The sequence below is a fragment of the Hevea brasiliensis genome, chromosome 18, assembly GCF_030052815.1.
Source record: "Hevea brasiliensis isolate MT/VB/25A 57/8 chromosome 18, ASM3005281v1, whole genome shotgun sequence".
Classification (NCBI taxonomy): Eukaryota; Viridiplantae; Streptophyta; class Magnoliopsida; order Malpighiales; family Euphorbiaceae; genus Hevea; species Hevea brasiliensis.
Genome location: NC_079510.1, coordinates 37,147,706 through 37,160,809, shown reverse-complemented (window position 1 = coordinate 37,160,809; position 13,104 = coordinate 37,147,706). Strand labels below are relative to the sequence as shown.

Genomic DNA, 13,104 nt, shown 5'->3' with positions numbered 1-13,104 from the left:
TGCCAGAATATGAGCAAGATAATTTGGCTCATGCAACATATGTGCCAGAATATGAGCGAAGTTATCAACAATTACGGCAATTTTTTTTAATTCTCGCACCAAAAAGGAGAGTATACACGGCTGTCCCGAAGGGCAAGCACTATACTAGTTAAAATTGAATTGACTAATATGATTTTATGAATTAAAATCATAAAAATGAGTCAAAGTAAAATCATGAATAAAATGGGATTAAAACTAATACAAATGGTCTATAAATATATGTTTTAGAAGCATGTTGTAACATATACCAAGAGTTGCATATACAAAATAGAGTGCAACTTGAGACATAGAAATGGCTATGCTTGGGTATTCAGAGATGCTAGTAGCAATTCTAGCATTTCTCTTTATTGTTACACTTACCCTTTGGCTTTGGTGGTGGAATGGGAACTCTCTACTTATCAACTGGCCTGTAGTAGGGATGGTTCCACAACTTTCATGGAACTCATATCGTCTCCATGATTTTCTCACTTGTATACTCCAGCAAAGTCAAGGCACATTTCTATTCAAAGGACATTGGTTTGGCGACAAGGATTTTGTGTTCACTAGCGATTCTATGAACATCCATCACATCCTGAGCAAGAATTTTGCCAACTACCACAAGGGCGAGGATTTCAGGGAGATTTTTGAACCTATGGGAGATGGAATTTTCATTTCTGACTCCGATAATTGGAGAAATCTAAGGAGAATATTTCATTCTGTACTTAAAAGCAGGAGGTTCGAGCTTGCTACAAAGACTACTATGGAGCAGAAGATCTTGAATGGCTTATTCCCGATTCTAAAGAATGCTTCGATGCTAGCAAGTGAGGTAGATATACAAGATGTGCTTAAGCGATTCATGTTTGATAATATATGCTTATTGGTTTTAGGCTTGGATCCGAATTCCCTTTCTCCAGAATTCCCTCATATTCCTTGTGCGAAGGCCTATGATGACATGTCGGAGGCTGCAATTTACAGGCACACCTTGCCAGGAAGCATTTGGAAGTTGCAAAGGTGGCTGCAGATTGGGAAAGAGAAGAAGGTTAGGAAAGCCTGGGACATCTTTGATGATTTTGCAGAGCAATGCATTACAAGAAAGCGACAGCAATTAGGCCAAAGCAGCAGAAATCAGGAGGAACTAGGGGATTTCGACTTATTAACATACTTTTTGGTGAGAGATGATAATAGTAAAGATCATCAAGGAGGAGAAGATGCCATTTGTACTAAATCAAACAAATTTCTAAGAGACACTGCCTTTAATCTCTTGGCGGCTGGAAGAGACAGCGTCGCTGCTGGACTTGCTTGGTTTTTCTGGCTAGTTGCAACACACCCATTTGTAGAGAAAAAGATTTTGGATGAGATGGAAGCAAATTTAAGAGAAGGAACTGGTGGTAAGTGGAAGATTTTCAGTATCGAAGAGGTAAGCAAACTAGTTTATCTCCATGCTGTTATATGCGAGACACTCCGACTGTATCCACCTATACCTTTTGAGCACAAAGCTTCTGTTGAACCAGACATCCTTCCTAGCGGCCATCAAATCCCTGGAAATATGAAGATCATCTATTCTTTATATTCAATGGGAAGGATGGAAGATATATGGGGTAAAGATTTCTTAGAATTCAAGCCAGAGAGATGGATATCAGAGAGTGGTGAAATCAAGCATGTACCGTCTTACAAGTTCATAACATTCAATGCAGGACCCAGGACATGTTTAGGTAAGGACTTGACGTTTCTGCAAATGAAAACGGTTGCTTCTACCGTTTTATGGAATTTCTCTCTTCAAGTGGTTGAAAACCATCCCATTGGTCCAAGTGTTTCTATGGTACTTTTTATCGAAAAGGGTTTGAAGGTTAAGGTTTTTGAAAGATTTGGGTCTTCAAATGGAGGAAATGATGGAAATCGCATGTGACGATTTTCTCCAGAATCTATCAGCTTGCATGTAAACCAGTGACAAAAATTCATATATAAGAGCTAGTTTTTAGTTAACTAATAAGGAGAGGCCAAATGTTTGTGGGCTAGCTACACACTGTGGATTTCCCTCCACCTTAATTTCATGTATAAAAGCCAGTTTTTGTTGATTTTTATATGATTCACTGGTTCTGCCATAGAAAATGTTTCTCGATTTGCTAACCTGCTCTGATTTTTTTTTTTTCATATAAATCGTTCTGCTATATAATTAGACGAGCTCTTAGATGGGTTTCATTTTTAAAAAAAAAAATTTTTTTTTGTTATAGTGATAACAAATTTCATACACATTCAATAGAAGAATCACTGATCGTGGGGTGTATTCTGAATTTTATATTCTCTATAATTTTGGGAACAAAAAATAATTTAGAGGACGCCAATTAGTTGATGATTGAAAAATCATAAACTAAGATGAAATTCTATAATTGATGATTGAAAAATAAAATTCCTGAAAATATGTACTAGTGATGTGGTCATGAATTTCTGGGTCACTAGATGATTGATAATGGATTTTCAAATTGCCTGAAAACAAAATAGCCACTTCGATGATCTTTTACTTTAAAAAGACGATGAAATGGTAATATATATATGATTGAGTTAAATTGAGTTAAATTGTATGGCATTAAGAGACAATCTGGCATGACTTTCAGAATTTCTCTTTATTTATTGTACGATTCTCAGAGTGAATCACCCTAAATGTACTTATATAATGGCATTTGTCCAATAGCCACATTATTCCAAGCTCATATCTGTAGCATCCATCTCACAACTAATCTCTTAATCGCTCATAAAATAATCACCTAATCTGATGATAAGATTCAGTCCAAATCCGGTAGATTCGACCCGCCGAGATCGAAACTTGGGCTGGACTATATCAACTAACGTTAGGAGCAAGTAAAGCAAGAAAATTACGCTAGAGCTTTTCATTAAGCATCAGAAATGATGACCCCCAGATAATCTTGCTTGCATATGCACATATACAACAGTATCAGTTTAATAATAATAATAATAATAATAATAATAATAATAATAATAATAATAATAATAATAATAACTCTTAATTTCATTCATTTCAAATGTGTATAATTATGTAATCACAGAATGAGTTTGGCTTCTTTGAAGAAGCAGGACTTTTGGGTTGAGCTTCCTTTTCTCTATGAATTTGGGTGTCGTTGTTGTTAGATGGAAGATGCAGCTCGCACCTCTATTTTATTCAGGACTTGTCAGGGTTTTTGGAATTCCCTCCCAACAAAGAATTTCTGATTCAACTACTCTGTAAAAAAATTATTTTCTCCAGAAGAAAAGATTCTGAAGCTATCAACCTAATGGATAAGCTTTTAAATTCGTTGCTAAGACTCCGAGGCTAGATAGCAAAATTCAGAACATTCTACTTAATTCTACTATGTTATCAACAAAAATTGGCCTGTTACAATCGGATTGCTCTCCAAGAAGTGCATTGAAGAGCTAGATATTGGCGTTTGCTTTATCTCTGCAGAAGACATCCAGTTGGCAGAACAGCGGCCACGAGTTGGTAGAGAAAGCAAAAGAAACAATCATCCATGCGAGTTCTTATGTACACTAGGGTTTATGCACTCATTTAATAAAAAATTGACATGTAATTTAAAATTACGATGGACTTGTCTAAAAGTATGGTAGGACCTGAGATTCTAATTTTTGATTGGTTGAATGTATAAATTAATTTATATACCAGATGTAGGTAATAAATTTCTAATGGGTAGTGGAGCTAAAAGAGCCTAATATTAATTATAATTTTATTAATAATATATTATTCATAATTATTATTTTTATGATTTTGTAATAATATTTAACTTATAATTATTCTCTTATTAATATTAAATCATAATTATAATTTTTTATAAATAAAAAAGATTATAAATATATTTTTATTAATTAATTAATAATATAAATCTATCGACAAAAAAAAAAATGAAACATACTTGAGTGAAAATAAAGGAGACTTGAGTGTCTCGGTGTAGTCCTGGTTGAGGTTCACCAGTGAGTCGGGTGTATCTAGGGACTGGTCCTTCGGGATCCCACATTGGATGTGAAGTGTGCGTGTGTGTGATTATATAGGAACAATGATTCTGTAAAAATTATCATGATTTTAACGATAATTTATTTCTGTCATTAACTTGAGTGTGTGCATTTTATCTATCGACTAAAAAAAACTAATAATATAAATACATGTTTTATTTTTTTTTTTCGATTAATTCAGTTATAAATGGTAATCAATCAAATATTTTCAATTTTGAATAATTTTGATTCTATTTAATTAATATTTTTAGAGTTATTAATAATTTAATAAGTTAAAATTCAGTTCAATTAACCAAATACTCACCTCTACTTTATTGGTTCCGAACTTTCTCTAGAATCTATAAGCTGCCGTGCTTGAGTGGGATTGGGGGATAGTCAGGTGGAGGAGCAGTCCCAACTTAAGATTCAATTTCAATTGAAAACAGCTCTTCTTGGTTTATATATATATATATATATCTATTGTCTTTTGATCATGGAAAATTTCAATTTGAATTGAATTTCTTAACCTTTTGATTGCTTGATTTGTAATTTTTTCCTTTCTGGAGAGATTATTGCCGTTTGTTTTTCAGAAAACAAATAGAAAAGATGAAAAAATTAAATTTTATTTTTATTTTTTTTCTATTTTTTTACTTATCCAACTAAAATATTGAAAGAGCTACAATTTGAATGGTTACATAATTATTGTAATTAATAAAAATTTATAAATTACTCTTTTATTGGATAATAATCTACATTAATTGTTTTATTTTATAAGTCATATATTTATTAATTTTAAATAATCATGAAAATTTTAATAAAGAATATTCATACTACACCCAAATCAGCATATCCATCCATATACTTAACTTAGGATTTAAAATGTTAATTAAATATAGCACAAAAACATCAGAATATAAAATATAAACTAAGAAGTTCAGAGGTTCCTCTCAAAATGTGAGACTAACTAGTAACAAAGTCGTCCTTACATTTTACTAAACATTAAAACTCTCCAAGAAAAAAGATTTACTAAACAAAAAATTCTAATTAATTCTTACATTTTTTTTATAAGCAAATCATTTTATTAAAAATTAAACCAGGAAAAACTTAGCATCGAATCATCCAGCTTGTTCAGGTCAACAGACCAACACAATTACACCCAACCTAGGACGAATCATGCTAAGTGAAAAACCTGGAACTTACAAAACCAACACGCCAAGACCACATTGAAAACCAAAGGAACAAAACTGAACATACTCAAAACTAAAAAAACAAAACAACATAATCAAAAGACAGATACACAAAGAGGAGACAAAACACAAGAAGCAGATGTAATTCTAGATAATCAGGAAAACATATGTAAGATAACCAGGGAATAACAATCTGCTGTAGTGGAGAACCAAGCTACTGAGGAAGAGTCAATGTAAGAAAGAAGTGACAAAATCTGTAATTCAAGATAATCCTTGCCTTGCTAAACAATCAACAACAAAGTTTGCTTCTCTCAAAATTTTGGAGAGCTCAATGGGAGGGATGTTGGATTATTTATTTATATCTGGATGTGGATTAGCATTAATCAATTTTTAGGTTCATTGACAGATTAAATAATGATATCAAATAATAAGTTTAGTAATTGACAATATCTAAATGGATTGAGTCATGTGATTGGGCAAGCTTGTAATGGGTCAGGTTGTCCATAAGCCCACTAAAGAAGAGGCTCCAACTCTCAGTCCTATATATATATATATATATATATATATATATTCTGATAACCCCATTTAACATCAGATAGAATTCATTTAAAATTTGAAGGCTGTGGATATTGAGAGTTATGAACCTACCCTTTTACTTCCGCTCTTCATTGTTCATAGAAAATCATAAATACAAGCGTATTTCCAAGTACACATATTCTCTAATCATGTAATCTATAACAATTTAATTTATATATAATTTATTTCTAACAATTGGTATCAGAGCCATGATTAGGGATTTTTTTTTATTAATTTCATTGTTGTATGTTTGAATATTAATCTCGGTAAATAAATATTAAATTCATGATATATATATATATATATATATATATATATATATATATATATATATATATATATATTGAATTTCAAAATCCACATGGCTGTATGTTGGTTTTCGAAATAGTACATAGCATATTGATGTGTCCCAACCGCAAGTGCACGGGTCGTTAACCCTTAGTCTATTTCTAGATCTAAGTTAATTAAGTTCAATTTCTTGATTAACTATCACTTGGTTTTCTCCTTTCGGTGCTTCAACCAAGGATTAAGAACATAACTTAATAGGGCCCTTCATTAAGCATGTGAATAAGCACACAAGAAATGGATTAAACCTCATAAATTTCATTAAATTGGGACTAACCGAGTTCAAATCCACAAAAATAACTAAAATATTACATCCCTTACTCCAGTATCAAAGAAAACTACTCACAATCCATGTTTAACACAAGAAATTCTAAGTAAAAGAGGAAATAAATCATGAAAATAAACTAAAACTAAAGAAACCCGATACACGAAAGGTAGGAAATGTGCAATAAAGGAAAGAAAACTCCAAATCTGTTTGGAAATGGTGGGAGTGACGTTTTTTACTCTTCAGCTGCTGCCCCCTTTCCTTTCCTTTCCTTTCCTTTTCCCTTCTAAAATGGGATAAGGGTCTATTTATAACTTTTTTCTGACAAGGAGCCCTAAAATGGTGTGTTTGAGGTGTGATTTTCTGAGGGAATTTTCTGCCAGCTCATCAATGATATCTTTATGGGACTGCATAAGTGGACTGAATAAGTTATGCAGTCCCTTATGCAGTTTTCGGCATGTTTCTGGCTCTCTGTGCGAAACTGCATGAGCAAGGTGCAAGACTGCATAAGTTATGCACAATTCTGTGAGGCTGCATAAGGGAGGTGTGATTTTCTGAGGGAATCTTCTGCCAGCTCATCAATGATATCTTTATGGGACTGCATAAGTGGACTGCATAAGTTATGCAGTCCCTTATGCGCTGGCCGTTTCTCGGCTTCGTGAGAAACTGCATGAGCAAGGTGCAAAACTGCATAAGTTATGCACAATTCTGTGAGGCTGCATAAGGGAGGCACGAATCTGCATAAGTTATGCGGCAACTTATACAGATTTCGGCAGGTATTGGAACATTGTTTCTTCTCCTTATGCAGATCTGCATAACTTATGCGGCAAGTTATGCACAATTTGGCCAATGCATACTTCAACTTTGAAACTTGTTTTTGACATCTTTAGCTGCAGAAATCACTCCTCAATGGCAAAATTTCTTTTTAGTCCCTCAAAAACACCATTTTACCTACAAAACAAAGTAAAATTACAAATTAATCCAAAAAGTGGCAATTATGAAAAACTATCTAAATGACTAATGAAATTAGCTAAAAGTGATTAATAATCAAGTAAAATGGCTATGAATTTAAACCTAAATGACTATGCAAAATGTATGTATCAAATACCCCCAAACTCAAACTTTTGCTTGTCCTCAAGCAAACTTTAAAATATAATGCAATTTTTAGGGGTGCCTTATCCAAAGAGCTATGTAAATCACCTATTAAAGTAACTTAACACACCTTTAGCCATACCAACAATCTATATACCCATCCTTCAAAATGCAAAGAGTCTAATGCTTATCCACGCTTTCACCGCTTAGCCATTAAGTTAATTATCATTCAAAATTCCCAAACCAACCAATCAAAAGAGAGAGTCATGCTCAAAAGGAATTCTAGGACAATCAATAGTCAAAGTGTCTCTATATAGAATGATGAAATTAAATGAATGAATGGATAATTTTCCAATCCCATAGGCAAATTCCCTACTCCTATCTCTACTAATGTAGCAAGTACTATCAAGAGATCAAAGGTCTTTTTAGGGATGTAATGGGGCCATGGGGTTCAAAATGAGGCTAAGAAGAAAAAGGGGAAAAAGGATTCAAAGCATGAGAATATTTTCAATCTTGAAAACATAAGGTACACTTCTTATTTTATTATTTTTTTTTCTTTTTCTTTCTCTTTTTTTTTGTTTTTTTATTTTTTATTTTTTTTATATATATATGGAGGAGAGAAATACACAATGAGAATTGTCAAGTGCTAGCATATTTTACAAAACACATAAAAATGGAGGGACACTTTGATACTTTAAACTTGTATCTTGCATTTTCTCTTGATGATTTTCCCTAAAAATGCCACCCCCAAACTCATTTCCTTTAATTACTTTGGGTGGATTTCTTTCAATTTGAATGACAATAATGAAAAGCACATATACTAGCACTTTTACAAGATGACAAGCATTTCTTCTCCCTTTTATTATATTTTTTCTTTCTTTCTTTCTTTTTTTTTTTTTTTAATATCAGAGTATAAAGTGTACCTAATATTCAATTATCCTCATGAAAAGGGTTGGAGTGTTTGGTTTATTGGCTAGGTAGCAATAAGGGTTTCAAGAAAAATTAGGAATAAAAAGGCTCAAAGGGGTTTGCAAGGTTTAATTTTAATTAGGAAAAAGGCCAAAGGTTTAAAATGAGAAGGTTTAAATCAAAGAATGCCTAATCATCTCTCTTTTCAAGTATAAGCTGGTATTTCGCCTTGAAAGGTTTAGAAAATTTGTTCTAGGATTGGTGAGATATCATTTGACTACCTTATATCTAATAACTCCCTCTAAACACTTCCATCTCCAAATGACTAGTTGGGTGGCTTTTTGGCTAAGAAGATATAGGCAAGGGATAACACTTCAAAACTTTGCACCTCTTAGGAAACTTTCAATCCACAAACCCAACTAAAGGTAAGTCAAATCACTCTCATAGGCAACTTTTCAATACTCAAGGGATTTTGGCAAAAGATTTTATTTTATGATGCATGATTCCTAAAAATGAGCAATGCATTAACTAAATAAAACAAATCTATTTGTAATATCTATATGGTATGATTCCTAGATAATGTGTAATGTATGTATATATGTACAATATAATATATGCAATCTAATTACAATGTATGTGTATGCTAATGAAATGGAATGAAATGTTTTTTTTATACTATTTCCTATATTAAAATGTGAAAACTTTTTGCAAAAATCAAAATTAAAACATTAATGCATATAATACCCCCAAACTCAAAATTGGACATTGTCCTCAATGTCTAAGGTAGTGCATAGTGAAATTCGAGTTAAAATGAATAACCAGGTATTAGTGAAATGAAAAGCAAATGTGAAAGGTTACCTGGCATAGGACGGTGATTTAGCAGCTAAATTGTGAATTCAAGAGATGATGGTGATGCATAAGAAGCTGCACAGGTTATGCAGAATAAAATGTTGTACAGAACAGGTGCATAAGGAGAGAGCATAAGCTGTGCAGTATGGCATGAGTTGCATAAGAGACTGCACAGGCTATGCAAAATATTTACATAAGGAGTTTCACAGCCTGTGCAGTATATTGAAAAGCTGCAGCATAATGATATATCAAAGAAAAATGTGCAAACACCAGCAGAGGTATGTAAATATATACAGTGCATAAGCAGGCTGCACAAGTTATGCAGCATACAAAACCTTGAAATGAGTTGCATAAATAACTGCACAAGTTGTGCAGTGGACTAAAAACTGCAGCAGAATTATATAATAGAAAAAAAAAATGAAAAGAATTGTGGGTCAAGAAGGAATGTACACTAGTATGCAAAATTGGAGCCCACAATCGTAAAGCCTAAATGGTCTGCTGCTGAACTGGATGGGGGTGCTGCTGTTGAGGTGGTGGCTGGGATGAAGGTGATGGTGCACAAGTTATGCAGGTCCTCATGCAAGTTTCGGCAAAAAATGAAATAACAGGAAGTTGAGTGGTGCGAAACTGCATAAGTTATGCACTAAGTTGTGCAGGTTTCGGCAGAAAATGGGAGTGTGAAAAATTGGTTATGCAAAAGTGCATAACTTATGCGCTTGGTCATGCAGGTTTCGGCTGAAATTTGTAGTGTGAAAAGTCAGTTATGCAAAAGTGCATGACTTATGCGCTGCCTTATGCAAGTTTCGGCAGATAGTGAAGTACAGAAAATGTGGTTATGCGGAAGTGCATAACTTATGCACTCCCTTATGCAGATTTCAGCAGAAAGTGGAAAGCAGAATTTGAAGTCATGCGGAAGTGCATAACTTATGCACTCCCTTATGCAAGTTTCAGCAGATTTTGGAATTCCAGAATATGAGATTATGCGGAAGTGCATAACTTATGCACACACTTATGCATATTGCAGCAGAGATGAAAAATGGCAGAAATTGTGGTTATGCAGGATTGCATAAGTTATGCAGTTACTTATGCACAATTCAACAAGATTGAGATTACAATTGAAAATGATTTGCAAGTGTGAAAAATACACTAGAATGAAGAAATATAATCCTATGAAGCATAAATCATGAGAAATTATCATAAAAAACACATCAATATATACAAAATCCATCAAAATTGCATCATACAAGCTTGTAGAAGTGAGTTCTGCATAAGAGGCATTTGTGAATCATGCCATTTCAACTCAAATTCTGCAAATCAACATTTAGCACATTAAAACTCAATAAAAATCTGCATAAAGTCACATTTATCCACAAATGAGAATGGACTCCCCAAGTTATGCCAAGAAAATGCAGTATGTCCACCTTGAATCTCACAACCCAAATAAGCTCAAAACTACAAAAATGACCCACTTACCATCATATTAACATGATAAGCACAAATACTTAAAAGTTACACACCCAACCTCACAAAGAAACATATGCCATGTGTTGCAGACCCTTCTTTGCTGAAATTGCATTTTTCTACATAAACCAAGAAGCAAACCTGCACAGGTTATGCAGTGAAAATAAATCAATCTTGGGAGAGTTGAAGGACAAAATTTCATATTAAGAGTCACTCCCCAGCAGTTCACCAACCTTCCTCCATTGAAATACATCTACAAGAGATAAGATTCAACAATGTCAAAAATTGAATTTTGGGAGATTTAAGATAAAAACGAAAGCAATGTAAATAAAAGTAAATCAACAAAAGCAAAATAAAAGAACTTGGGGTGCCTCCCAAGAGCGCTAATTTATAGTCCTTAGCTGGACTCTTTTCATGTTTCATGGTGGCTAAAATTGGAATTTATTGCCTCTGTTTCCAATAGGTGCTTCAATGAATCTATACTTCATTTTCTTTCCATCACATGAGAAGATCCTTGTTGCTTTGTCTAAAAATCCGACCATTTCTTTCTTGATAACCTTTGGTGCATCTTTTTCTTTGAGAGATGGTTGTTTTACTTCACTTTTCTCCACTTGCTCAACTTGAAAGATTGGTGCCATAGGACAAGGTGGATTACTATTCAAATGTTGTGCAAATGCAGCCTCTTTTGGATTTTCATCATTGATACTCCCTTCATGGATAAGACAACTTTTAAGAGAAGCCTTCGGATAGCTCTTTCTAAAGTGCTCTTTTACTAAATCATCAACTATATCAATTCTCAAACAAGAGTCTACATCTTCATGTTGCTTCTTCTTATCATTGCCAATGTTGAAGACTAAATGATCCTCTCCGACTCTGAGAGTAAGCTTTTCTCCCTTAACATCAATCAAAGCACCAGCTGTAGCTAGGAAAGGCCTCCCCAAAATGATTGGGATATTAGAATCCTCTTCCATGTCCAAGATGACAAAGTCAACAGGTATATAGAATTTCCTAACCTTCAGAGGCACATTCTCTAAAATCCCTTCAGGATACTTAATTGATCTATCAGCTAACTGAAGAGAAATGTGGGGTTGGCTTAAGATCTCCCATGTTGAGCTTTTCATAGATGGAGAGGGGCATAAGGCTTGCACTAGCCCCTAAATCACATAAAGCTTTTATAGAACATGATTCCCCAATGTGGCATGGAATTGAAAAACTCCCTGGATCCTTGAGCTTTGGAGGAAGTTTCCTTTGGAGGATAGCATTGCATTCCTCAGTTAAGGCTACAGTCTCATAATCTTCAAGTCTCCTCTTGTTTGAGAGAATTTCTTTTAGAAACTTAGCATAAGAAGGCATTTGGGAAAGAGCGTCAATAAAAGGCACATTTATATATGGCTTCTTCAAAACCTCTAAGAACTTCCCAAATTGCTTATCAAGCTTGGTTTTCTGAAATCTCTGTGGAAAGGGAAGTTGTGGCTTGTAAGGCTCTGGAGGTATGTATTTCTCTTCTTTCTCTTCAACCTCCTCTTTACCTTTTTCTGCACTCTCTTGTTTTTCTTCTCCCTCGACATCTTTCTCATTTTCTCTCTTCTTAACTTTTTCACTCTTCTCAGTATGCACTATTTTACCACTTCTCAGTGTGATGGCATGACATTGCTCCCTTGGATTTTCTGTTTGACTAGGAAGTCTTCCCATTGATGTGGTACCTGAAGAGCTTGCTTGTTGTGCAATCTGATTTTCCAGCATCCTATTGTGTGTTTGCATTTGTTCCAGCCTTGCTTTCATCTCTCTCATCTCTTCATCATGCTTAGTTTGATTAGCAAGAATTTGTTGTAATAAAGCCTCTGTGGTAGAACTTTGTTCTTGCTGTCTTGGTAAAGGTGCAGGATTTGCATTCATTTGCTGAAAACTAGGTGGTGGTTGCCTAGGTTGTTGGTATTGATGCCCTTGTTGTTGTGGTGGAAAGTTCTGAGTTGAAGCTTGATTTTGCTGATTCTCCCATGAAAAATTGGGATGATTCCTCCAAGCATATGAAGGATAATCTACTCCACAGCTCATTGTTCCTTTTGCATAAGTAACTTGTTGAGAACTTCTAGAGCATGATGATGAATTGACTAGCATACTTAAATCCTCCATTTTCTTAGCAAGGACATTAGTGAGTGCATCAAATTTGGCATTGATCATGTTGAATGGATCAAGCTCATACATTTCAGCAACTTGACTTTTTTGAGTTGGAGTTGACCCTCTTGGACTACTCCATAAATGACTGTTCTTTGCTATTTTCTCTAACAACTCATAAGCTTCATCTTCATGCTTAATGATGAATTCCCCTCCAGTTTGAGCATCAATGATTCCTCTAATAGTAGGAGTGACATTGTGTAAAAATTCTGGTTTATCATCCATTTAGGA

At 34.1% G+C, this 13,104-nt stretch overlaps 1 protein-coding gene across 1 annotated transcript; it reads left to right on the top strand.

The window, feature by feature from the left end:
* Positions 1 to 269: 269 nt before the first annotated feature.
* LOC131169024 (alkane hydroxylase MAH1-like) lies at positions 270 to 2,146 on the top strand. The gene has a single exon (XM_058140854.1). It carries the CDS (start codon positions 332 to 334, stop codon positions 1,922 to 1,924), a length of 1,593 nt encoding a protein of 530 aa, XP_057996837.1. The 5' UTR covers positions 270 to 331; the 3' UTR covers positions 1,925 to 2,146.
* The last annotated feature ends 10,958 nt before the right edge of the window (positions 2,147 to 13,104 follow it).

What these genes read in the sequence shown, in the direction of transcription:
- LOC131169024 (XM_058140854.1), top strand. Translation starts at nt 332, where the DNA reads ATGGCTATGCTTGGGTATTCAGAGATGCTAGTAGCAATTCTAGCATTT.